Source organism: Cuculus canorus, chromosome 3 (genome assembly GCF_017976375.1).
Source record: "Cuculus canorus isolate bCucCan1 chromosome 3, bCucCan1.pri, whole genome shotgun sequence".
Lineage (NCBI taxonomy): Eukaryota > Metazoa > Chordata > Aves > Cuculiformes > Cuculidae > Cuculus > Cuculus canorus.
The window spans coordinates 107,734,387-107,760,561 of NC_071403.1; the positions used below are offsets into that span (position 1 = coordinate 107,734,387).

The 26,175-nt window shown below is 39.4% G+C and overlaps 2 protein-coding genes across 8 annotated transcripts in view; both read right to left on the reverse strand.

The window, feature by feature from the left end:
- The window catches only part of STRN (striatin), a 72,100-nt gene extending 57,356 nt beyond the window's left edge, over positions 1–14,744 (reverse strand). For 2 of the 7 annotated variants that reach the window (XM_054063562.1, XM_054063561.1), the window contains exons 1-2: positions 14,345–14,742; positions 332–435 (exon numbers count right to left, since the gene is read on the reverse strand). In XM_054063562.1, coding sequence (XP_053919537.1) covers positions 332–435; positions 14,345–14,647 — 407 coding nt within the window. In that variant the 5' untranslated portion in view covers positions 14,648–14,742. Of the gene's footprint in view, positions 1–331; positions 436–784; positions 808–11,439; positions 12,238–14,109; positions 14,176–14,344 lie in introns of those variants that run through there. The other 5 variants (XM_054063560.1, XM_054063559.1, XM_054063563.1 and 2 more) reach the window with 5 other exon arrangements.
- A 2,058-nt stretch (positions 14,745–16,802) lies between these two features.
- Positions 16,803–26,175, reverse strand: part of HEATR5B (HEAT repeat containing 5B) — a 60,544-nt gene continuing 51,171 nt past the window's right edge. The window contains exons 34-36 of the mRNA XM_054062099.1: positions 23,873–24,024; positions 21,102–21,315; positions 16,803–19,543 (exon numbers count right to left, since the gene is read on the reverse strand). Of these exons, the coding sequence (XP_053918074.1) occupies positions 19,239–19,543; positions 21,102–21,315; positions 23,873–24,024 (671 nt within the window). The 3' untranslated portion in view covers positions 16,803–19,238. The remainder of the gene's footprint in view (positions 19,544–21,101; positions 21,316–23,872; positions 24,025–26,175) is intronic.

Here is a 26,175-nt window from a genome sequence, read left to right on the forward strand (position 1 = left end):
ATTTCAGCTGTCAGAGATTATTAAACAAAGCCAGTGCTTTAAACAAAAAGAGAATACACAATAACTCTGGAGTATAATCTATACAGTTAGGTGGACCTCTACCAAGGAAAAAGTATTCATCACTGATCGGTTTTATTTGCATGTTAGAGTCATACTATGTGAGCTATTGCTTTTACCATAATGTGGTTTATTTGGTGTAATAATATTTGTCATTTTGAGAGCTGCATATACACATAAGAAATATTTCTTGGTTTCATAAAATACAAAGGCAAAAGAAAGTATTTATCTTCAGAACTTCTTCATCACATACTCATCACTAAAGTAGTGTTACCTTTCCTGTTTAAGTGCATATTCCAGCATTTTGATTCTTCGCACAAGATCCTTCTTCAGATTTTCCTGTCCTTTCCTTTCACCTTGAAGAAAGGCAATCTGGGCCTGCAAAAGGAAGTGTTCAATTTAGAATCTGCTTCCTCAAAACTATTCAGCATAGCTCTTACATGCATATGTCTCCCCAGAGTTATTTTAAAATTGAATTGTACAGTTCAAAAGAAATTGGCTTACTGTGTTTTATGAACATTAAAGGCTTAGACAAAACATTGCACAGATAAGCCTTCTTCACTGCATGCTCATCACAGATCCCCCTATTCCCCCAAAAAAGATAAGCAATAAACCCTCTCAAACAAACTGGAATTGCTTTATTTCCTCTCTCAGCTAAACATTCAGTAAAAGATAAAGAATAGATAAAATAAGCATACAAAAAGCCTCAGCAGATAAAAGCATTTACCAACAATAAGCAGAAGATGATAAAGTATTTCTGCTCACTAACTGAAGCAGTGTATAATTAGTGTTCTGCTCTATAGATACATGCCAGTTATATGATACTAGTCAAAGAACTGAAGTACAGCATGTTCAGCTAAAAGAGAAATAAAACCCTGTTTGTAATACAGTGCCAAGTGTTAATTATAATACTTACTAAAATAGGTTAAAGAAAGCTCTCCAGTAATTAAGAAAGAGGAAAAATGAAAAATAGGCAAAGGTGTTTTGATGAGGGAGATGAATAGAGAACTTATATAGAATAAAATCAAGTGGAAAACGGACACACCTAACTTTCATCGACTTCCAGCAAAGAGTAAGTATTTAGTTGCCTGTGAAATAGAAAATTATTGTATATACAGTATACTTACTCCTAACCAGAAAGGCAGAGCTACCTGTTTCTCTACCTCATGCTGAAATCAAGTCTTTTATATGAGGCAGGTTCTTGTGCTCTCTCAACTCATGAATACACTTGTAGACAAAAATACCTACAGGCAGTCACCACTTCACACCTTGGCCTCACCTGCATCGCAAGCCACCTGCCATTTGCAGGATCAGCAGCTTTCTGCTATCTTTGCAGCTTAGTCTCCAAGTATCTCAACTGCTTTTGAGAAGCACAAAAAGGATAACAGGAAACTGGTCTAGACCCTCAGTTGTTGAATGAGAAGACCAGTTAGCCTTTCATGTATATAAATATCCATAGCAGCAACATAAGCAGTGTTTTTTGTACAGACTGTAGCTACTACAGTCTGTACCAATCTCTAGGCAAACTTGGGGAAAAATAAGCAGGAACATCTTCTCCTCACCTGCCACAACCTCTGGTGGTCACCAGATATTTTGGTTAATGGAGACAGACACTTAAATAATAACTTCAGATTTTTACACCAAGGTGAGAAAAAGTGTTTCCATAAATGATATTTTCTCTCCACCAACTATGAAAGGAATGCGCAAAACTGTTGTATTTTGGAGATCAGCAAAATTAATCTTACTCCAAAAGGCCATTTTGCTGGTGGCCAGCTATAGCAGCAGCTCTAAAATATGACACCAGCTGACATAATTTCATTGTTCAAGTACATCCAGTAAACAGCTTGTCAGACACCTGAAGAATCCTTAACCACCAGCCACCAACTAGAACAGCCAGTTTATCATGAGTGAATAACACTGGCTGCATTTCAATGAAGTCAGTCTTTGCCTTCAATGGGGGAAATGCATTTGACTGCCAAAAAAAACCTCATCTGAATCAAAAGAAAGGCCTCTGTCGCTCTGGCATCAAGCTTCTCCTCACTTAGAAAAGACCTTTGTGATTGTGGAGTACAACCCTACCTGTCCACTACTTAACCATATACCTCAGCACCCCATCTACTTGTCTTTTAAATACCCCCAGGGATGGTGACTCAACCACCTCCCTGAGCAGCCTGTTCCAGAGCCTGATAACCCTTACAGTGAAGGAATTTTCCTCATGTCCAATCTAAACCTCTCCTGGTGCAACTTGAGGCCATTTCCTCTCATCCTACCACTTGTCACTTGGCAGAAGGCACCAGCAAACACTTCACTACAACCTCCTTTCCGGTAGTTGGAGGTAGTGATAACGTCTCCCCTCAGACGCCTTTTCTCTAGGCTAAACAAATCCAGTTCCCTCAACCACTCCTCACAAGACTTGTTCTCCAGCTCCTTCACCAGGTTCATTGCCCTTCTCCTGGACACGCTCCAGCACCTCCATGTTTTTCTTGTAGCAAGAGATCCAAAACTGAAGACAGTATTCGAGGTGCAGCCTCACCAGTGCAGAGTACAGGGGCACAATCACTTCCCTGGTCCTGCTGGCCACACTGTTTCTGATACAGGTCAAGACACCATTGGCCTTCTTGGCTACTTGAGCACAGTGCTGGTTCATACTCAGCCGGCTGTCAACAAATAGGCCAGGTCCTTCTCTGCCAGGCAGGTTTATAGCTATTCTTCCCCAAGCCTGTAGCGCTGCACAGGGTTGCTGTGTCCCAAGTGCAGAACCCAGCACTTGGCCTTGTTGAACCTCATACCGGTGGTCACAGCCCACTGATACAGCCCATTCAGATCCCTCTGTAGATCCTCCCTACTCTCAAGCAGATCAACACAGCTTAAAGTCATCTGCAAAGTTACTAAGGGTACACTCAATGCCTTCATCTAGATCACTGATAAAGATATTGAACAGAACTGGACCTAACACTGAGCCCTGGGGAACACCAGTTGCGACCAGCCTCCAACTGGATTTACCTCCATTTACCACCATTCTTTGGGCCCAGCCATCTAGATGGTTTTTTACCCAGCAGAGAGTGCACCTCTCCAGGCCATGGCTCTCAACACTTAACACTCAAACTAGGATGAACATAAAAACTACAGTTGAATTCTACATTTGTTTTATGCTCAGATTTAGGGAAAGGCCAAAAGAAATAAATGCTGGTGCTGGAGTCTGAATTCCCTACTCTGTATCTGTGCAAGAAGCATGTCAACTTAACAAGGTAATCATCCTCCTCAGTAACAAGAGGAACACATCAAGCATATACAACTTAGTTTGCAGCAACTGTACAGATACCCAGATTATAATGCATATCGTTGTGACAGGGATTACTCTCTCTTTGCCTCCAAAAAGGCCTAGAGGAAAAGAACAAATGCCCTTCTAGCCAAAAGTAAGAGAACATCAAAGCACACTACTAAAAACTGCAGAACACGTTGTACATATGCATTTGTCTGGAATGAAAAAGATCATCCAGTGCCATCAGGACACAAGCTGAAATGATCTGTGATGTGACCTGCTGTCTGCAAGCAATTTCTAGCTAAGAACAAAATGACTGAACAGGCTGGAATGAAGCATTTTTACCCAGCACATTAGTAAAAGACGGCCAGTAGTGGCCTGGCTCACGCACTGCTCTGCTATATGGGTCAAATCAGCATTACCATGCTAACAATTGAGTTTAGAGAGTCATCTTCCACTGGTAGGGGCCTAAACAAAGAAAAAAATGTAACTTCTCAGCAGTTTTGACAGCTTACTTTTGTAAGAGACACATAAATGGATCTGATTAAGAAATATCTTATGACACCTTCTTCATGAGCAAATGAGTAGAGTCATGATTCTGATACAGGGCAGACCTGGCTCCCTGACTTGTCTGACTAATCATTGGAGAACCAAGATGCAAAACTGTTACCAGAAGCTGCTTATGCACTTAAATAGTGTAAATGTTCCTCACTCTGCCTCTGAAGCTGAAGCATCTATGTCTTATGATTCAACATGAAGGAAAAGCATTGTGCTCTGTCTTCTTGGGGCCAGCAGCAGGCTCTACATATTATACACATATTGCACAGGAAGGAAGAGCACTGCAAAAGATATTAACTGATTCTTCCAGACATCTTTTACAGTCAGTGGTGTGCCAATACTTTTACTGGTATTTATAACTTTTCTTTTTCCTGGACTTCCAAGAAATCTTTGTGTTCATTACTGGAAAACCACACAGCAACAACAGAGTCAAATTCATAGCCCAATACTGATCTCTCTAGCCCTACACGAGCTTATTGCCAGGATCTTTCAACGTTACTCTGTATTTTAAAGATCAGCAGTTTGTTTGGCAAATCAAGAAACAGACAAGTGTACCAGAAGGCTTGAGAATAATTTTGCTCTCTCCATGGAGGCTGCCCACTTTCTAGCATAGTTTGATTATACTTTTCTTCTGAGTAGCATCCTTAAGCTCAATACTGATTATTTTTGAGAAATTCTGGCTCTCAAAATGAGAATGCTTACATTTGCACTTTTCATAATATACAAAAAGTAAGAAACTATTGCCCTCTTTCCCACAGGATATTAGCAACCCTTATCCCTCATTTATATAAGTACTGTATAATTACAATTAAGTTAGCCTCAGCGGACAACAAAACATCAGTTATATATGTAAGCTAAAATTTTATTTAAGAAATTCTTTATAATATTCAAGTTTATTTGTAATGCACATAAGGACAATATCAAAATAATAAGTGAAATTTTATACTAGCTATAATACTGTAACAGTCCATGTGCCACAAGCAGATTTCATTCTTTACAATGTTTGGCAATTAACTGAAAATATGCAAAGGAATTTATAAGTTCACACCATAAATTAAACAATTCATAGCATAAATGAAAACTGAATAAATGAATGCAATGAGTTTAATTATCTAAACTGACAAATTATGAGATCTAGCAGTATTTTCTCAGCCTCTAGACCAAAACCACGATAACTCTCAGTTCACCATTTTCAATCAAAATATTTAGTCAATGTCTAAATGTTTGTGCAAACATTCAGAGTGTAAAAGGTCTGAGTTTAAACACAAGGAAAAGTATAACTGAAATGTAAAATTACAGTTTTCTTATAATTTGGATGTAAATGACAGAATTATATAAATTGGTTGCAACTACACAGGCCATTTCCCACGGCTGGAGCTTTAGCGCAAGTCAAGGCTGAAGTCTGCACTACCTGACGGAGCCGGAGAGCAGAGAAGGATCGCTTTGGTTTTTAATGATCTAGTGTTCTATGCTTGTGCTTTGGCCACTCCTGGGAAGGTCTGCCAAGCATCTCAGGAATTCAAAAATATGCCCAACAGACAGGTTCTGCTACAACTGACCTTCTAGCTAGTAAGGTTAAAATGCATCAAGTTGTAGGCTAGTCATCACAAACCTCTAAAACGCCTACGGGGATCATGCAAAAACTTGTATTCTTCCTTGCCTTATGGGTGGGGCACATCGTCTCCATAAAGCACCGGCCACACCGGCTCCACAATGAGGAATTAAGGCATAGTCCACCTCAAGTTTATTCCAGGCTAAGTGCTACAAGTTACTGCATTACAGCTCAATTGTGAAATTAAAATCAAGAAGGCAAGGAAAAAAAAAAAAACCAACAACCAACCCCACTAAAAAAAAACACCAAAACAACAAAGAATGTTGGGAAAAGAGGTGCCTGGAACAGCCTACTTCAGCTACAAATATGTAGTCCAGTATATATTTTTCTTCACTTTATCTCATTAAATTGTTTCATATTATTAACTGCAACACAACTTAGAAGTGTCATATCTTAGCTATCCACTTCTTTATCAAGAGATTTAAAAAAATAACATTCATTCTTTTGTTAAAAAAAAAAAAATTAAACTTGTGCAACAACTTTGTTGTTTTAAGAAACTCCCCAAAAGACTAACTACAGTCACATTACTGTGAAGCAGACAAAAGGGTGAGGTAATGTTTTAGGTAGCACTGGGTTAGAAACATTTTCTAAAATGCTGTTGAATTCCTTAGACAGGCTTAGCAGCCATAAGAACGCACTTAAATAATTAAATTATATCTTAATAAATCTGGATTTTAACAATATTTAAAAACAGTAAATGGAAATTTACACTTCCTGGAATCAGCAATCACAACAAGGATCTTGAAAAGTATATTATTTCTTGTTAGGCTGACACCTTGACATTACAGAAAAGCAAGAGATTAAAAAAAAATTAACTTTAACAGAAGATGTTTAAAAAGAAACAATACTATGGCCGCTAACAAATGATGCATGTTTATTATCAATTTCTATCAGTTTCTGAATTTTAAGGCTATTTCACATTAAAAGGTGGGAGTTCTTAAGACTTGAGAACTATAAAAAGCCTTTCCATTCTTTTAATATATTTATCTTAATATTTCAAAGTAAACCTCACTTCAAATTCACGAACGCTTGAAGGTTGACAGGCATAATTCGACAAAGAGTGAGCTACGACCACACGCAATTCTGTATAAGCTGCTTCCACATTTCAAAAACAAAGTTTCCTTGAGTTCAGAGAATGAGAAGAAGGAAGGGAAAAAGCTGCAAGAAAAGTATTGCAAAAAATATGTAGATAGGTAAAAACTAAATCCATATACAGATGAATGGGGCTCAAATAGTTGTTCTAACTGGTCTACCAAGATCTGCCAGGATTCTGCAGGCTATGGGAATGCTCTACTTTAGATTATAGTTGGCTCACTGAAGCACTATATATTTAAGTGTATTTGTAAGTAAGTGTAGGTATGCCTAGGGGTGGGGCCAGTAAGAGGAGAAGAGAAAAAAAACAGGTACAGGGGAGGGGAAAGGTAAATATCAGTGGTCTACTGCAGCTGGCAATTTTTCAGGCATCATACTTAACGCTGCAACACATTATCACTAGCACCCTGTGCAAAGAGAGCCTAGATCTTCCTTTGGAAGCACTTGTAGCCATTTAGAACAACATAAAACTGAAGTGGGGCCACAGGCTGAAACAAGTGGCAGGCACTGAGGCCTATTTAACTTCACCCCACACAGAAGCCCTTCATCCTGCTTATCACCTGCATACTCACACTGGACAATACTACCTCATGGGATTAATGCACAGCACCATCTGCTACTGGTAAATTATTTTTGCTGGATTTCTCAGAGATGTCCCAAAAGTGGCGTCAGAGCTAAGCTCTGAAAAAATCAAACAATACAAGAGAGATTAAAGACTTAGCTTATGGTAAAAAAAAGATGGTTGAAAAAGCTATTTACTGACATTTGTCATCTCTCTGACAAGACTAGCTGAAAAACAATTTCTTATCAGTGAATTCAGAACTCCTAATAGATCACCCAAAATCAAAACCGACTTGGTAATTTATTCCTGGCAATATCTTGATCACTAATTTAAACATCTAATCCAAAAGGAAGACTTCTTTCTGCAATTTGAAACGTTTTACTAGGCCGATCTCTGTCCAGATAGCCAGCCTTTCTTTTACCCACTCTTCAGTGCTGCCTTTCACTGTTCTAAAAACTGCAAACATTAAAATACTCGCTGAGTTAGCCAGCAATGTATATTCAGCTTATTTTTCTTCATAGTAAAAACTTTCTCTAATCCTCCTTTGTAATACTTTTTTTTTTCCACTTTTGAGTCACAGAAGCATGCTCCGTATAGACTGATGTAAGGATAAAAAGAGCAAGTTAAAAGTGATGTGATTCTATAGAGAACACTGCAATGACATGTCACTAAATAATCGCATATTATGAGCTGGAGTCTAAAATGCAAATACTTAAATGTAATTCCTGCACAAGAAAGGCAGAAATGCAGCAACAGCAGTCAGCACTAAGACTGACAAACAGACAGGTCCCACATTTAAACTGAGACAGTGGAAGTTCACAGGCTGAATGAATCACTTGGGTTATACCAAGACAAGGGAGAACAAATCTGGAGGAGATTTGTAGATTTGGCTTTGGTAACAAAAAAAGGAGTGAACCAGACTTGATCACATGGGCATTTGCAAAGGAACTCAGCACACTCCCCTTTCTACACCCTACAGCCAGGAGCAGCTTCTCCTTGTACTCCAGAATGCACAACCATCACCCTGAACTGACTAGAGCATCAAGTGAAACAGATACAAAAATAACCGATTCTGTTCTCGCCTCTTGTTTACAAGATTGGATACAAATACCTCCCCTGTCATTTTTATTCCAATGCTTTTGCAATCCTATGTGACTACCCTAAAGGGAAACATATTCCTGGCTAAGAGCGGGAAAAAAAGCAGTCTTTCCACACTGAAATCTTTAAATTAACTTGTCACTGGGCTATTTTCAAAATATTCAATACTAGTTAGCATATAGCAAATTTTTCCAACAGGAAAAGAACATCTTCTAGATAAAGCCATCCACAGGCCCCCACACAACAGGTCACTATGATAAAGGGAATCTTTGTTTTCACATTTCAGAGTAATTTTATCTCTAGTGTATTATCTGCAGAGCTTGGATCCTGGGCACTCTGAACTGACTCAGAAGAGCTGATTGAAGGGTTTCTCAGCATTTAAAAGCAAAGAATATAATAACTCTTCATATATTTCTAAGCCAGTTTTCCCCCCCTTTTTAGCTAAGGAACTTAGAAAGGAGGACTTGACAACACCTGGCAGCCCTGTGAAGCCAAATATGTGAGTAGGTTGCTGACCAACACCTGTTTTCTCAGAAAAATGTGTACAGATACCAATTTTAGCCGAGGCTCAGCATTTGTACAGCCTTACTGTTTTTAGTATTAAATTCAGATGAACCAAAAGTCTCTGGAGATACATGTGATCTTCCTCGGGGAAGTTTACACAGCCTGTTCTGGAATTAGTAAATAAAGTTTCAGCATCTACTGAAACTTTGATAAAGGCTGAGTTATATTTGCAACTTGTTGTTCAAACAGTACAAAGTTACTTACCCCTGATGCAATAAAACTGACATGAGCCAAGACCTTCAACAGAAAAAAGAGGGCCACAATTTGAGTAGGACACAGCGATACCAATTTAAATTATAAATGTACACTATCAGTAAAGACACAGAGGATGTTAGCACCTGACATCGAAAACCAAGGTTTTCCACCTACAATGTAACAACTTACATCACTATTGCTTAATTCAACAAGTCCGTAGCAAATAATTAAAAACAGACAATCCTCTTTTTTTAAGTATAACTTCCCATGAAAAGCATTTGTAAGCTTTAAAGACTACTTGGAGACCATGCAACATTGCAAAACTTGGTCTTTTCATGTCACCTCAATATTTACAGCAGCACTTTCCTAAAAAAATTAGGCCCATTTAAGAAATACATTTTCATTACACTTAAGCTAAATTACAGGTTTAGTGGATTTGAGAAGAATGGGAAATATGATGTTGGGAAATGCTCAGATCATTTATGCAATTAAAAAAATAAAAAACAAAGGACTACAAAACCAGATACAGACCTGCAAAGAACCAGTCTCATCAGTTTCCATTTACATTCTACTTCTCTACAAAAGCTACAAATATCTATAAGGCAGCTCTTTTGTCACTGAACATTTACTCCCACTAGTCCTCCTGGCTTAAATAAAAGAAGCCATGACAGCATATCAATGGGTATATTCGGATGAGCTGGCAATCATGCATTATAAGCAAACAGCAAAAGAGAGTACAGAAGCTTCTCTTCTTTGCTTCACATGAATTTGGCAACTAGAAAGTTTACTAAAAAAAACTTAGCAACGAAAGGGTACCTGGCAGTCATTGAGACCCATTTAGCATCATCTTTCCCCAACTAAACATCCCTCAGTATCGAGACCACATCTTATTTTCTTCTGCCTTTCTCTTGATTTATCTGATGTATTTAAAACAATAAAGTTGTATCCTTCCGGGTGGAGAGGAATTTAACATTAATCACTGTTTTCTTTGCAATATCTGCCTCGTGACAAAAAATATTTTATCAAAGACCTCTACAGCACTTCTGGCAACTCAACTTTCACAAGGAATCTCAGACATTTGACCCACATCATCTTATTTGAAAATCTTATACGAAACTTCTTCAAACTATATCTTCTATTTATTGGTCAAACTGAATCTTTAGAAGTTTTCCATTAACTTAATAACTGATTTCATCAACTCATTTGTTTCTCTCTCAACAATACTTGCAGGTTATCCAGCTATCAAAATGACTTTAACTAGAAAATTAATTCAGTAAGAGGACCATTATCTAAAAGCCAACAAACTGTAAATATCAACTATTTCTGAATCAAGTAACAAATGTCCTAAACCACACTATAAATAGAGACAGCCATCTGTCTTATTTGCCCCTTCTCCTTATTACTTTAACTCGTCTATCTCCAAGGACACAATCTTACTACACAGCCTGACTGGTTTCATTGCCTGCCTCTTGCCTCAGAAAAGCAGCAGCAAGGGGGAAGATTATCATTCACAACCTCCACTCCCCACACCCTCCAGAGAGACAGCATTTTTAAATCAGACTCCCATAACTCACCTCATATTATTTCTATCACATTCCTTTTATTACAGTTGTTTGCTACCATTTAAACACACTTGATCTCATCTCATCTCATTAACTCTTTCCCTATCATTTCATGGTTTTGTTGTTGTTTTTTCTTTTGGCACCGTCTGACACCGAATATTGTTAACAAAGTTGCGGAAAGCCAAGTACATTGTATCCACCCATTCCCCACGATTTCCTTTCAAACCTTTTCAAAGGAAAGTTTACCCAAGAAAAATAATTTTAATGTAACCTCATCAGATCCCACTACTCCAAACCAATCTTCTACTCTTAAGAAACAGTTATCAGTTAAAAGAAACAAAAACTTTAGTAGTGAAGAGGTCAAGAGCTAGAAGATTCCTTAGCAGGGTACAGGGTGCCCATACACGCTTTTACACACAGCACAGCAGTTTGTTGCAATTTAGAACATTTGTGAAATTCGGGAAAGTGCCAAAGTCTGCCAATCAGCATTTTTTGCCAGAAAAGTGTTTGTCAGAAGCAAAACTTTCCACAGCAACATATGCATAGCTTGCAAAGACAAAATTTATAGTCAAAACAAAAACCATACAAAAACTAAAAAAAAAAAAACAAAACAAAAACCAAAACAAAAAGCATACACACATTTGCCTTCCAAGCTCATCCGGCTCAGGAGAAGCAGAACTCAACAATTTGGGACCTTGCTGGGACAAGGAAGTGCATCAGCAGTGCTTGGCGCTGTGGGGATCCCAGCTGCTGGGGCAGAGCCCCCACAGCTCTCTCCCAAGGGCGGCAGATGGCCAATTAAAAGGGAAATAACACCCGCAACAAAGAATCACCCCCAACCAGTCAGAAGATGTTATGGTCAAGGCAAGAGACCAACCTGGAAGGTATTTTAAACCCTGCTTGCTTCAAGTGAAGATATGAGTTTCAGTGCCTTGCATATGCATTTGATCAAACTCCTGGGTATATTGGGATGGGCTTGTCCAATACATAATGGCAACTCTGAAATGCCTCAGAAACACAGTCCAGAAAAACACAGAATGAAAAAAAATCATAGTTCAAAACTTATTCAGAACAGAAAACCCTTTCTTGTCAAATCTCTCTAGCAGCTACTAGAAGAACCCAAGAAAATGAAAACTACTTATTTCTGAAAAGATACGAAAATAAATAATACCATAAAATATAGTTTATGAATAATAAACTGAGGATTAATAGCATCAGTACTTATTCCAGTGAATTAGTTCACAGAACATCACGAAAGTTTATTCTTATGATAATTTTTCAATCTGCAGATGTCAAAGTACCATAAACAGAAATCAAGCATTAAAAATGAAATATGTAATTAGCAGATAAGCATCTAGAACTCTGTATGAATTTGTCTTCATTCTGATTTAAAATGCACAGCTTATTAATGATACTTGCATAGACGTATATGTTGAAGTCCCCTTTTGTCCTGAATGAGGAAGATTATATAATAGAGGCGATAATGACTTTAAAAGACTCAAGAAAAATACTTAGAAAATCAGAGTAAACATGGATATTTGCCAAGGAAAGCAAAACACAGGCATTTGATAGGAAGAAAAACCTTGGGAAGGCAGTACTAAACCAGCAGCTAAGAACAGAGTAAGCTGCCCTGCCTGCCAATTCATGTATGTTATAAACTAAGATATGTGTCACCTGAACAAGCACCACATAACGCATCAGAAAGGTACTCTACCTGAACATCACATTTAGTCCCACATGATTAATTAGAAAGAAGAAAAAATGATAAAATAAAAACAAGCCCAGAGGGGAAGAAAAGGAAGACAGGTAATCACAGTGGGACTGTCATAGAGAGTGTTTTTTGGAGAGAGAGAGACAGACATACAGACAAAGAAAGAAAGAGACAATAGCTTAACTTATCAACCACTACAGAGCAGAAGCCAAGCATGGTAACACTGTGGCATAAAGCATTTGAAGTATTTAAATATCTTTGCATGTAAGAAACTGGAGATAAAACATCTACCTCTAAAAGACAAGATGAACTGCAGATAAAAATTTATGGAATACTAAGATAAATATACAAAATAGGTCCTCTGCTACACAGCCTCCCAAGACAGTGGATAATATAACATTTAAATTTACATTGGATGGAAGACTAGTGAAGTACAACCAGGAGCACTGTATCTTTCATCTCAAGAGAGAGAAACTGCCCGACCTCATATTTCCATTATTTTGTTAAACACTTCCAAATATATAGGCCAAAAAAAGGCTTCAGAAGGAGCACAAAACTAGTTTTTAATTAACGCTGCTCATCCTTCAGCTGTACATGTACAAAGCATCCTGTAGCTGCTTGAACCCCTCACACAAATCTCTCACATGGATCAAAGAACATTCAACTGCAAATGGTCACAGCAGACGTTAACGCCTGATGACTACAGAGTCGGCCAAGAATTTTGCACCTTTCTGAACATGACTCCGCAGCAGATAAATGCTGCTACTGCTCCTGGCAATGCCAGCCACAGCTAATTATAACTTTACTGAAATGTTCCGGCAAGAGCCAAAGGCATTCAAGCAAACAACTTGTAATCAGGTTATATTCCCAGTTCTGCCACTAACAATCCACGACTTTGGCAAATAGTTTAAATACTCTTCTTCTTTCCTCCTCTCCCATCCATTAGGCTTACCAAGATTTTGAGGGATACTTGGAGAAGGAAGGGAGAGGAGGAATAGCATGCTAGCCTCTACTGAAGGGCATTACAAATATGCAAAGTGTTATTACTATTAACACACTGGCAGAATTTCTTAGGTCCAGTAAAACAAATTTCTTTTCTCCAAAGCAATTTTTGAGACCTATATCAGCTATGAAAAAAAAAGTCAAGATATTTATGGAACTGCAGTGGAAATGTGACATATGATGATGTTTTCTTAGCTATAGCTAAGCTTTCTATGTAGTACACAATATTTTCTACATAGCATTTACTTGATATAGTTAACAGAAATATGATTCATTTACTAATAAATTTTTCATTGAATCATTGAAGTTAAAATAAAAATTACTCTTTTATCCTTATGACCACTTCCTTTAAATTCCTATAAGGGAACCATCACCAAAGAATGTCACGTCTGTCACACTCCTCTGTTTGATGTTACCATACAAAGTGCAATTAAAAAGATTACTTCCTTACTAATTAAAAAAAAAATAAATAACAAAATAACAAAACCACAAACCGCCGCACACAAAACCATAAAGGTGGTTTGCATTGCTAAACAGGCTCAAGACTCTCTTTGACAAAGACAATACTTTCAAGGAAACACATGGGGGGGGGGGGGGGGGAAGGGAGGAGATGGACAGGAAGCAGGAGACAAAGAAAAAGAAGCCGAGTAGACACTTTTCAGTCTCCAACGTGGCCCACTAAGAGCCAAACAGCGGGCTGCTGGCGATGTGGACAGCGTTGAGGTTTACAACAGGGATTTCCTCGTAAACAAAGCCGAAGAGGAACAACAACAAGAACTGCCGCATCCTCGAACGTGAACAGGAGGTAACGCAACGCGCCCACCGCCCAAGCACCTGACACCAAAGGCGCCGGGGCCACCAGTTCTTTAACCGCGAGATCCCCATCAGCCTATTAATGACCGCAACCGCGACTCGGCACCGAGGGCCCGGCCTAACAGGGGCTGCGAGGCTCGGGGCGGTCGCTGCCCTCCGCGGGGGGCGCAGGGACGGAAAAACCCGTCCCTGCGCCCCCCGCGGAGGGCAGCGGCCGCCCCAGGATGGGTTTTGGGAAGGAGGCGCCGCGTTTTACCTGCAGCTCCGCCCGCTCCGCCTCCCACTCGGCGCGCTCCGCCTCGAAGCGGCCCCACTCGTGCTGCAGGAAATGCAGGATGCCCGGCACGCTGTACTGAGCCCGGGAAGCCGACACTGGAGCGGCGGCTCCGGGTGCCGAGACTCCTCCCGCTCCTCCTCCGCCTCCTCCTCCCGCTGCAGCCGCCGCCGCCGCCGCTGCCGCCGCCGCCTCGCCGGGCTCCAGCGCCGGCGGGGACAGGAGGAGAGCGTTGTTATTGTTGTTGTTGCTGAAGAAAACGCCGGGCCCGGCTTGCTCGTCCATGGCCGGGCTGGGTCCGCCGCGCTCGCCGCCCGCTCCCCGCCGCGTCCCGGCAGAAGCAGCAACCTGGGCGCGTCCCGCCCGCCGTCACCGCCTGACAGCCGCCCCCGCCGAGGCTACGGCGGCCCCGCGGGGACACTTCCGGGCCGCGGTTCGCCCCCGCGCCAGAGGCATTCTGGGAAGTGTAGTTCTGCTGCGGGGGGGGTCATAGAACAGTTTGAATGGGAAAGGACCTTAAAGGTCATCCAGTTCCAACCCCCAAACCACCACACCTCCCACCAGACCAGGCTGCCCAAGGCCCCACCCAACCTGGCCTTGGATTTCCTGAGTTGGGCTCGTTCAGCCTGGAAAAGAGGAAGCTCTGAGGAGATCTTATAGCGACTTTCCAGTACCTGAAGGGGGCCTACAGGAAAGCTGGAGAGGGGCTGGTCACAAAGGCGTGAGGGGATAGGACGAGAGGAAACGGGTATAAACTGGAGAGGGGCAGATTTAGACTGTGAGAGTGGTGAGGCACTGGCACAGGTTGCTCAGGGAAGTTGTGGCTGCCCCATCCCTGGAGGTGTTCAAGGCCACGTTGGATGGGATCTTGGGCAGCCTGATCTAGTGATTCCATGGCAGGGGGGTTGGAACTAGATGATCTTTAAGGTCTCTTCCAACTCTAACTATTCTATGAGTCTATGATTCTGATTCCCTGGGCAACCTGTGCCAGTGCCTCACTACCCTCACAGTGAAGAATTTAATCCCAATGTCTAATCTAAATCTTCCCCCTGCCAATTTGTAGACATTTCCTTTTGTCCTGTCTCTACATGCCCTTGTGAACAGTCCCTCACCAGCTTTCTTGTAGCCCCCTTCAGGCACTGGAAGGTTGCTATATGGTCTATGTGGCCTAGGATACAGTTGGAGGGAAGATTTCCCCAATCACCTTTTTTCTCCTCTGCACTGCCCTTATTTCGAGGAAGGGTGTTGCAGTGAGCGAGCCTCACTCCTACCCTCTGCCATCCTGGAGTAGACACCAGCAAGCCACGGCAGGGAGCAGGGGGCAACAAACTCCTAGGTCCTGAGGGATGGGAGGGGGACAGAGACCATGGGGAGCCACCCCGACTCCTGCCCCACAAACACACGGCAGGAGGGGCAGGGCAGCTCTGAGCAGCAGTGAGAGCATGGATTAATCACAATCTCCACCCAGATCAGGATTTAAATGGTTTTGGCAGACTCACAGGCTATGCCCAGGACATGAAAAAAGGCTGGTGTCTCAGAGGAGTCACACAGACTTGGGTCAAGCTCTGCCCTTTCACCCTCAGCATTTCTGTTTCAGCCCTGTTCTGAGCTGTGTTCAGTGTCAAAGCACTAAACACTATAAATCCATCTCACGATAGGATGAAACGGAGAGCAAAACAGCATTTTTCAGGAATTACCATGCTGCAAAGAAAGGGAAAATAAAATACTTAGAGATTGGAGGTGAAGCCCTGGACTGAGGGCACAAGCTGCCACCGGCACTGCTCTCACTCACTTCTCCCAGAGCCACACACGAAGATAAAAGGTTAGGCTATGCTACATACTTTCTCATACTGGTGGCTTGATGAAGACAAATACACATAACCTGTAGGCTATACAGCAGGGCTAAGTGCTAGCAGCGTGTGATGGACAGCATGCAGCCACTGAGGCTGCTGTGGTAGGGTCACTGTGGTGCCAAGAATGGGTCCCACTGTCCCTCACCGTGCCCTGGGCACACCAGAGTGCCCCACTGCTTGCTCAAGCAACACTTCCTGCTTCCTTCTGGCTGTTCCAAAACCATACTCGGCTGCTTCGATAACCCTTCCCTTGGAAATTAGTGTTGTGGCTGCTGGAGGACCTGTTCACGCTTTAAAGAGGCAAAGACAACTAAGGAAGCTTATTGAAACACCAGAGAGCAGAGGGGAACAGGAGCAAAAGCACAGAAGAGGCAGCATGCTCTGGGGAACCTCAGCAAGGAACTGTGGTATAACAACAAGGCTCACACGGAAAGGAAGGAAACAGCAGAAAGAGGAAAGACGTGAAGGGGAAACGGAGCAAAGCAGCTACACGAAAAAGCACACTAAACACTGACAGAAAAAGATGAAAAGGAGGGTGACAAAGAACGATAAGCACTATAGGCATTTCAAGTTATTTTGTGTTTTTTAATCAAATGAAATTTGATGCCAAAATATTACATAACCACATGGTTATACCGTTAGTTTCAGGAGCAAGCAAAGAAGTGAAGGAGGACTAAAAACTGGGGAAGAATGTATACAAATGAAAGTTATGCACATTGTATATAGTCACACAGTATACAAAGAAAAACCTCTCCCTTCTCTATCCTTCTATGTCCGACTAGTGACATTTTCTTTTCCACTACCTTTTTTCTATTTTTCTACAGACTTCTGAGTTTTGTTTGATTTCTACACTTCCCTCCCTCAATTTTCTGAGTTTTCAGAGATCTTGTAAACTAAAGTCCAACCAAAACATAAGGCTGCTGAGATAAAAATTAAGGTAAATAAAACCTGATTATAGACAAAAGCTTTCCAGCAAACATCAAAGCCATTAATTACTAGACTAGCTAGGGGGGATCTAAAACAGGTTATAAAGTTATTTTCTTAGTTTTACTTGCAAAATTTTTGCATTCAATTTTGTACTGAGTTTCTTCAATACTTCCTCTCAAATATTAAACAAGTTCAGAACTTCTGAGCAAAACAGCTTTGTAATGCTGGAAACAGTTATTAGAAAGCAATATATTTTAATTTAATTCCCACTACATATACAAAGATGAAAAAAGTTGTGAAATTACTTCCCTCCTCATGTCCAACATATTGGTTTTACTTGTGCACGTATCTTTACTCCTGCAGAACAATGGAACAAGACAGGAAGCTAACATCTCTATTAAAAAAAATTTGAAAGATTAGAGTATGGACCACTAGTTGTGTCCTCACTTTAGAATTAGAATATTCTCTGTGAAATAAAAACTTTTCCAATTTTATGCTAAATATTTCGCACACACCAAACTCAATAGGGGAAAAGAGCATTGTCTTGTCCTCATTTTGCATAGGTACTCAAAGGGTTATATCAGATTTTTCTTATGGGAAAAGAGAGACTAGGCCAGCAACTACGCAAGAATAATGATCTACAAATATTTCAACCATCAATCATATTCAATTCGACTTACTATCCCTTTTTTATATTGCGTTGAAGTAGCAGCCTCTGAAATATGCAGTTTTTCCAGAGTATCCATAAAAGCATCAGAGATGAAAATCAACAGGCCTTGCCAAGGCTTCTAGTCATGTGGCTTCTCTCTATAAAGCAAAATGTATAGAAAGATCCCTATAGAAGCCCATAAATTCAACAGCAGTGTCACAAGAATCATGTAAATCAGTCTCATACACACAAGAAAACACATGGTTCTGCACTTCTGTCACTAGGAAAGATGAGATCTGGTGGATGGACAGACATTGGTAGTGACTGGCTCTGTGCTGTAAGGTTAGCACAGCATTTGAGTTCTAAGCTCCAAAATCTGCAGACCAGGCTTGCTCAGACGTGAGGGGAGCCACATCCTTTTCAAAAAAGAAAAGCCCAGTAGGGGAAGGAGAAACTGGAGGAGCCTGGCTCTTGCCCGTGTTCTTGTTCCCTTAGTCAGTACAGGTGCAAAGCGCTCAAATAATTTGACTCTGCAAACTTTATCAAGGACTATACATAAGATACATCTTGTGTCCACTGAGACTAAAACCTGCAGGAAGGCTAGGTACCTAGGAGCCTAGACAAAGAGCAGAGCATTGAATCATCATATTCAAACAGCGTCTGGAGGATTGGAAGATTGCTAACACACAGCATCTCACAAGGGCCAAAATCACACCTACAAAAATGCAGATAGTAGGCAGCTCTCTTTATAAACTCCTTTTCCAATGCATTCTTCAAAATCTATCTTAGAAGAAATAGGGGACTAGATTCTTTGCATTCTTTATTAATTTTCAAGTATGGAAAAGGATCTGAAAGCAATATACACCATATAAATAAAGACAACTCATTAAGACAGCATGCTTGATCATTCGACTTGAGAAAAGGTGAAAATTTTCAATTCTTTGTTCTTTTTCATGCAAGCTGAAATGATCTATAAGGTCTGACAATCCCCTTCCCTAGTTTGTTTTTAGAAGGGAATCTTTTGTAATTCTACACTTGAAATTTTGCACAGTACATGCTAAGTACTTCACAAGTTTCCCCTCTTCCCTCCTTCCCCACTCAGAAGTTAGTGTGTTGGCACACTAATAGGATAACAATCACCAGATTTCAAAAACCACTCAGAGGTTTGGGGTAGCTTTTAAATAAAACTATTTAGTCAGAGAATAAGATTTTTTGGTGGATAATTTATAACACAAATTCATAAATATGATCACATTCAATTGCCTAAAAATGTATACAAATAACACCACTTCCCTTGTAACGCATGGATTTCAAGTAATTACATAAAGCTCTATTAGACAGCCTTTAACATACAAATCACACAAAATTACAGACATATATGCAGTAACACATTAAGAATAATGTAATTCTTCCGACTACTTAAAGGTCCAAAAATAATAAAAGTAATTCAAAAAAAGCTAGTTTTCAGTTTAATTGTTGGGGTGGAATGTACTGTGGGTGGTGGTTGCCTAGCAGCTGCTTTGGCTTTGCTGGCCTGACTTGCTCGGACTGCAGTTTCTAGACGTGTCTTTAATTCAGGAGCAGCTCCCATTACTGTCTTGAAAGCATGTGGGTAAAGTGGACCAATGTGCATTAGAGTCTGAAGTGCAAATTCGTGAAGATCTTTAGATGTTGTAGATGCAGAAGCAAAGGCATTTTCATTCAGTAAATAGGAGATCAGAGTTGGAACAAGAAGGGCAAGCAACTGGACTCCTAAAAGTGAAAGGAAAAAAAAACAATGTAATGACTGTATCAGAGAAGAAAACAAAAGAAAATTAATTTTATCAGTTAATGGACTGATAAGGATAATTTTGTTTTCAGAATTGACAATAAACACTGCAATAAAAAATTATCGAATAAATAACAACTGAAACGTAGATGGCTTCCTGTCCTTAAGTCACTCAAATCTTTCTTAGCAGGACTGTATTTCAGACTTGCATTATTGTTCCTCAGTTATTTTGTTTCTGACACTTCTTTATAGAAGCCTTTGCACCATCTGACTGGAGATCATTGATAAGACATTGTGAAATGTAGAGTGCCTGTTATATTAAAGGATTTCAAAACACTGCTCAGGCAGACAGAAAACATTATTCAATTTAATCCAAGTATCAGCCTCCCTAGTGAGCATAATACTTATCTGATACGTTACTGCATTCTGGAAGATCTCAATCCAAAAACTAGCATTGCCGCTATAGTTGTGACAGCATGACCTAACAAGGCCACAGCCCCAAATGGCACAGGAATCAAAAAGCTTAATCTTCAGAACAAAAAAAAGCAACTAATCTTAAGCAGTAAGCCTAATTTTGTAGCTAGCAACGATACATGTATGCTGTTGAAATGCATAACCTGTTAGGTGCAAATTTTAAGCTCAAAGTACTTAAATGGTTATTCATGTATCTAAAATTTTGTAGGTTATCAAGAGCATTAATGATTTGCATTAATGATTTTCCCTTAAAGGTTCTTACTGAATTAATACTCATGAGGTGATTGTCTTCGGCCAGCATTAGCAAAAAATCAGATGTTTTGTTTCCCCATCGCTTTTTACATCTCATTTTACATATGTTTCAAACAACTGTGCCAGAAGCAGAACAGGTCTCAAAAAAGTACACATTTAGTGTCTTACCATCAGTGAAGTATGGAGTATGGGGCAGGGGGGGAACAAACCCAAACAAAACCAACAGTAATGTTTCTGCAATGAACGTTATCAGCATTCAAAGCCAAATGTCTGCAGAGTATCTCTTTAGAAAACACATTGTTTAAGTTAGAGAATATCTGAACTTAAAGAAAAACTATAAATACTGTATTCTATCTACTGAAGCAAACAGGAGACTCCATCTACAATCAAGATATCCTGACCAGTACAATTACATTTCTTGAGCTTTTTAGATAAACCTTGCTGAGCTGGTAGAAACGATGTGATAAAAGTGATAAGTCGGCAAAAATAAATAAAAGTTAACAATGGGAAAAAGTAAATTTAAACAGCATCAACTACTCATTTCCAAACAGAATAAAATAACACTCACTATTGCAGTTCACATTTAGAACAAAATTTTTTCCTTCGATCACTAGAAATGCAAAGGCTACAGCACATCATACTGTCTGTTCTATACCAGTCCACGTATATCAAAGGTCTGGCAGTGGAATCATAAAAGTGTGTTGCATAGGCATGGTCTATTTGTGACTACACCATCAAGATCCTAACTGCAATATTTCTGATGTTGAATATTCTGTTTCAGCATTACAAGTGTCACTAGAAAAACTAAATACTTACTGTTCTGCTCCTCACCAAGAGCGACCAATGTTTCAAGGACTTTAATTCCTTCCTGGACTGCTAACAGCTCAAGGTTGTTTTTTGGGCGGCTCCTTTCCACAGCTTTCAACTTCTCGACCATGATAGGGGCCAATGAATGAATATACGGAGTTGACAGGGCACGATTGGTGTGTTGGAACACAGAAAGGAGAAGCTGGTAACACTTTGCTTGAACCTAATCAAATCAAGATAAATACATTGTCCTGAAAGTTATTTGTTAACCCTGGGAATTCTAATGAACTCTGTTATCTATGTATATGAAATACATGTGATACCAAAGGAAAAAAAAAAAAATATATGGCTAAAGGGGAAGGAAACATACTGAATAAGAGGAAAGCAGCAACACAGCCCATCTGCTAAAATAACATCAGTCCAGTTTTCAAGAAAAGGAAGGTTAATTAGAAAGAACAGGCAGGTAACAAATAGCAGTGATAATAGGAGAAATTAAAGGAATAGTTCATGTCTCACAAGTCAGTCACACAGGTCCACAGAGAACTGTATCTTCAAGCCACAGAACTACCAGCACTAACAGATGTACCTACAAACTCACAAAATGCTATTCCCATCTCAGATGGTTAAACCAGCCCATAAAAATTACTCATATCAAAGTGATCTTATTGCCGTAACACGAGCCAAGGCTGTAGCCAAAAGTAGCAGGGCCTATCCATCGCTCTTCTCATTCCCCATCTTGTGCTGATAGTAGCATAACAGTATACACGCAGCCATACTCTCAGCTGGAACACAGAACCCTCTCCCTGTCTTCCTTATATTTTCTTTTTCCCTCCTCCCTTTTTTTTTCTGGAAAGCAGGCATTATTAAAGTCAAGGTTTGGGACAATCACTTACTGATGATCTTATTTAGATGAACTTATGAACGCATTCTATTTGCGCATACAAAGGTTTTCCTCCAAAATTCCCCACAAATAACCCAAAACTTTTGAAAAGGTAAAACTCCACTACAAATACAAGTATAAAACATTGCACATGCTTTCAAACTGCACTCAGGTCTGAAAAGGATGAGCATATGCTGAACAGAAATATTTTAGAGGAAGTATTACTGAACACAATGATCTGTGAGGGAAATCTGGGGATGACAGGAAACACAGAAGTATAAATAAAAATAATGAATAAAAAGTTTATAGATAATAAAAACTCACAGTAAGAAACTAAAAGTTATGCAGCTCAGATTGCTGTTGGTTCACTAGTATATGGCTGCAAGTTTCCATAGAATTAAATATTCAAGGCCTGAAGTAATAGTGTCTTCTAATGCCATTTGTATTCTTTATACCAGAGCTCCACAAAAGAACATTTTTTCTAATGACTTAATCAGCATTATCTTTGACCTGTTTCAACAAATTATTCCTCTGACTCTCCATACCATTCCAAATAAATCCCTTCCCCTTCTGTCTATGTTCTTCAAACTTTACTCCTTATTAGCACATAAGATTATCAGTCTTCGAAATAAGGAGTAAAAGTCTCTTTTCTTAGATGCACGCGTAACTTAAGTAAGAGTTTTAGAACTGCATCTGACAGCAGAATATCAACCAAGCTTCTTTTGTTCCATCTATATAATATAAAACTTTTGACTATTCTGCATCCACAGAAGTTTAACAAAACTCCTGTGAGGTAAAATCGGGGCTTGTTCAAAGCACGCAAGGCACGTTCTCATGTAAAACTTATCCATTAGCGTCCAGCATCAAAGGTTTCTCAAAGGAGTTACCTTGTTGAGGTAAAATGAAATTGAGCTCAGCAGCCTTCTGGTTATTACTATATATGATACCCAGCCTTCCAGACTTCTGCAGGTGGTAATGGTTTCAAAAATACTCCTGTGTTTCTTATGAGGCAGCGGTATTTCTTCAGAAGACTTTTTTCCATAACTGGTTCAATGATTTTTGTACAATCAGTATAGTGCTTTTATGACAAACAGATGTCTGTTTAGTTACTGATCCCAACAAGTGTTTTATATTTAAAAAAACTAGAGTGGACACACAAGTACTGCAGAGTATATGTTCTGTCTATCAGCGAGGAGAGTGGACACAATCTGGCTGCTGTCAAAGCATTCTCTCTGAATTACAAAAATAGTACTAAGTTCCAGCTTCCTGACAGCTTTCCAGGAGGGTGGTGGACAAATGAGTATTTCTCTCACTGTTCATATGTTTACACAGAGAAGACAAACCAAAGGACATAAGTGGAATCAGGAGACAAGACAATTCATAATATGTAGATGTTCTGATGTTGACCACAAAAGTTACATTTTTGCACTACTGAGTTTTGTGTGAACATGTGAAATAATCACACATTCTGCACAAACATAAAATTCATAAGAAACATGGGCTGCATATTTACCCGCATAAAAAGTAGTTTAGTTTGTATGATAACGGATCAGCATTAATATAGAAACATCACCACTCTCTGGTAACCAACCTTCTGATTTGCTTTGATTTGCAACCATTTCATTTTCACATATCGAAGATTTTTTTTTCCTTTTAAAAAGCTGCAAGTCAAGAACTTGGCACAAGGTCATGAACACACATTATCCAGAAGCACTTAGTTTAGGTTGTTTTACTCATTGAAGAGTTTCTATAATGCATTGTTGAAAATTGTAGATATTTCGACAAGCAGTAGCTGTCACTGAAGTAAAGGCACTGAAAAGCATTCAGGAAATATGATAAAAACATCACAACTAGATTTTCTCAGGTATATATCATTCACATCCCTATAACATGAACTTACCCAAGGATCACAGGAATTTAATGCACTTTTAAATCTGCTCATACACCCATTTTGTAAAGACTGCACTCCAATTATTTCAGTGCTCGCTGACCAAAGGAAGACAGCAATAGCTGTAAGTATGCTGACTTCATCAAGAACAGGCTTAGAGGCTTCTGAAAAACAAAACCAAACACATTGTTAGCATACTCCAAAAATGGTTTAGAATTTATTTAGTACGAGGCTGTGAACACAGATAAACTTACAAAGAGGAAATAAATGTACCCACAATTATTTGCAACTGCACGTAAATATGCATCTACTTATTACAGGTTCATTTTATCATTAGACAAAAAGCGAACAACTCTATTCTAATAGTTGTTTTAATAAAGTCAGTCAAACTTGCTGAAACTTAAATATGAAGGAACAAGCATCACCCACATTTTTTCTGACCAAGTCATAGGTTTTGGGTTTTGTGTATAAACAAGAGAGGACGAAAAAAATGCGTGGGTCAGATACTATTGCAATTGAAAATATACTTTCTATTTTTTTTAGATCTCTTCAGCTGATAAGCAGAATAAGAAACTGATATCCAGTGCAGCAACAACTTTTACTTAACATGAAGTTTCACATAACAGACTACCTGTTCTGACAGCTACCTGTCACCAGTAAGAACAGTCTTATTTTAACCTATCCTGTTTTTGAAACAATAAGCATTTTGCCCTGCATAAGCTCTGTCTTCACAGATCTCGTTCATGAATTTACATCAACAGGAAAAAAAAATTTTTTTTTTATATATATATATATGTACAGTTCTGCTGGTTTTGCTGGCCAGATTGGTTCTGCTCTCCCTGGAGAGGCATAAACAAGCAGATTTATAATCAGCAAAAAGAAAAACAGTATGACTGCCCTTTACAGATGTCAGCTAGTTACTCAATTGTCTTAGCCGTGATGTGAAATCTCACTTCAAAAAACTAATCCAAATACTTTAAGCGACAAACTTTTCTCTTTTTAATAATGAATTTAAAATTTGTTTAAATTTTATTGAATTATGAAACTTGAAATCATACGCAGTAGACCTTGCTTAGAATCTTGTGTGTGATGTGTCTCACTCCACAAAAGAATGGAAAGGAAAAGGAAATGCTCTTGCAAAGAACCAAGAAAAATTTCTTAAGTCCGTAAAAAAGCTTAAAAATCAGTAATATTTCTGGAAAGAGGGACAGGGAAACCTTCACAGTAACAAAAGGCTGGAAGACAAGAGCTGATGTGACAAATCAAATCAGAAGTTTAACTTGGTTAATGCAAATCTACCGATCCCTCCCTTCAGACATTTTCAAGATCATTTGCAATTACCTACTCACTCCCTATCTTTCACATGAGTAACTCTATTCAAGCCTCTCTTCAGCCTCTATAAATGGCTCCTTGGGGATGTAATGGGATGTTTTTTGGCTGAACTACCATTATGCAAATGACAAATCTTTGTGTCTCTCTTTTACTAACTATGCAGCTGAGACCATATATCTTTCGGCTTTTAGAAGGACAAAGCAAAGTACAAATGTGAATCAAGAGAAGTAGTCTGCAGTTCTTTAAAGACACACAGTAGACATCCTGCTGGTGGGTAACAGATTTTTTTGGCAGGGATAGGATTTTCTTCTCACCACTGAAAGCTTGTAGTAGTACTGTGAATATTCTACTCCAGGATGAATCTTGCCACAATTATCCATTGCTGTCTTCACACACATTCACTTTAATGCTCACTGTCATTAAGACTATAGGAATCGTGTCAGCAAATACTTAAAAGATACACCGATTGTTATTTTTCTTGAGGTTTAATTCAAGGTGTTGAGTCCACGCACAGTACTGAATTACAGTTTCAGTTCCTCTACAAACAGTGTTTTGGCAACTAAAACCTCCTTTTCTTTAGCTAGCAGGTATTCTGTGGAAAGAGTAAAGGAATTGTGGGGATAGTTTGCTCGGGCCTTGCCAACATGCCTAGAGTTGCCAGTAGTCACAGAAACTGAGGCTTAGCCCAGGAAGTAAAGTGAATTCAGCTTGGAACTTGTTTAGATTTTACTTGTGAGACATTCAGCAGACGTCAGAAAAAGCGACTGACATCAGAAGGCAGATTTCCAGGTTCCAGAAACAACTCAATAGCTCAAACTATGAAGACTGTTAAGGTCAGCCTGAGGAAAATCTAAAGCATGAAATAATCACATTGTAAGGGGATTCAAAATGGAAGAGGGAAGTCAGAACTAGTAAAGAAAAATACCCTATGGAAAGGACCTGGGGGAGGCTACAAGATGAGCTAAAAAAGACAACGTTTCTAA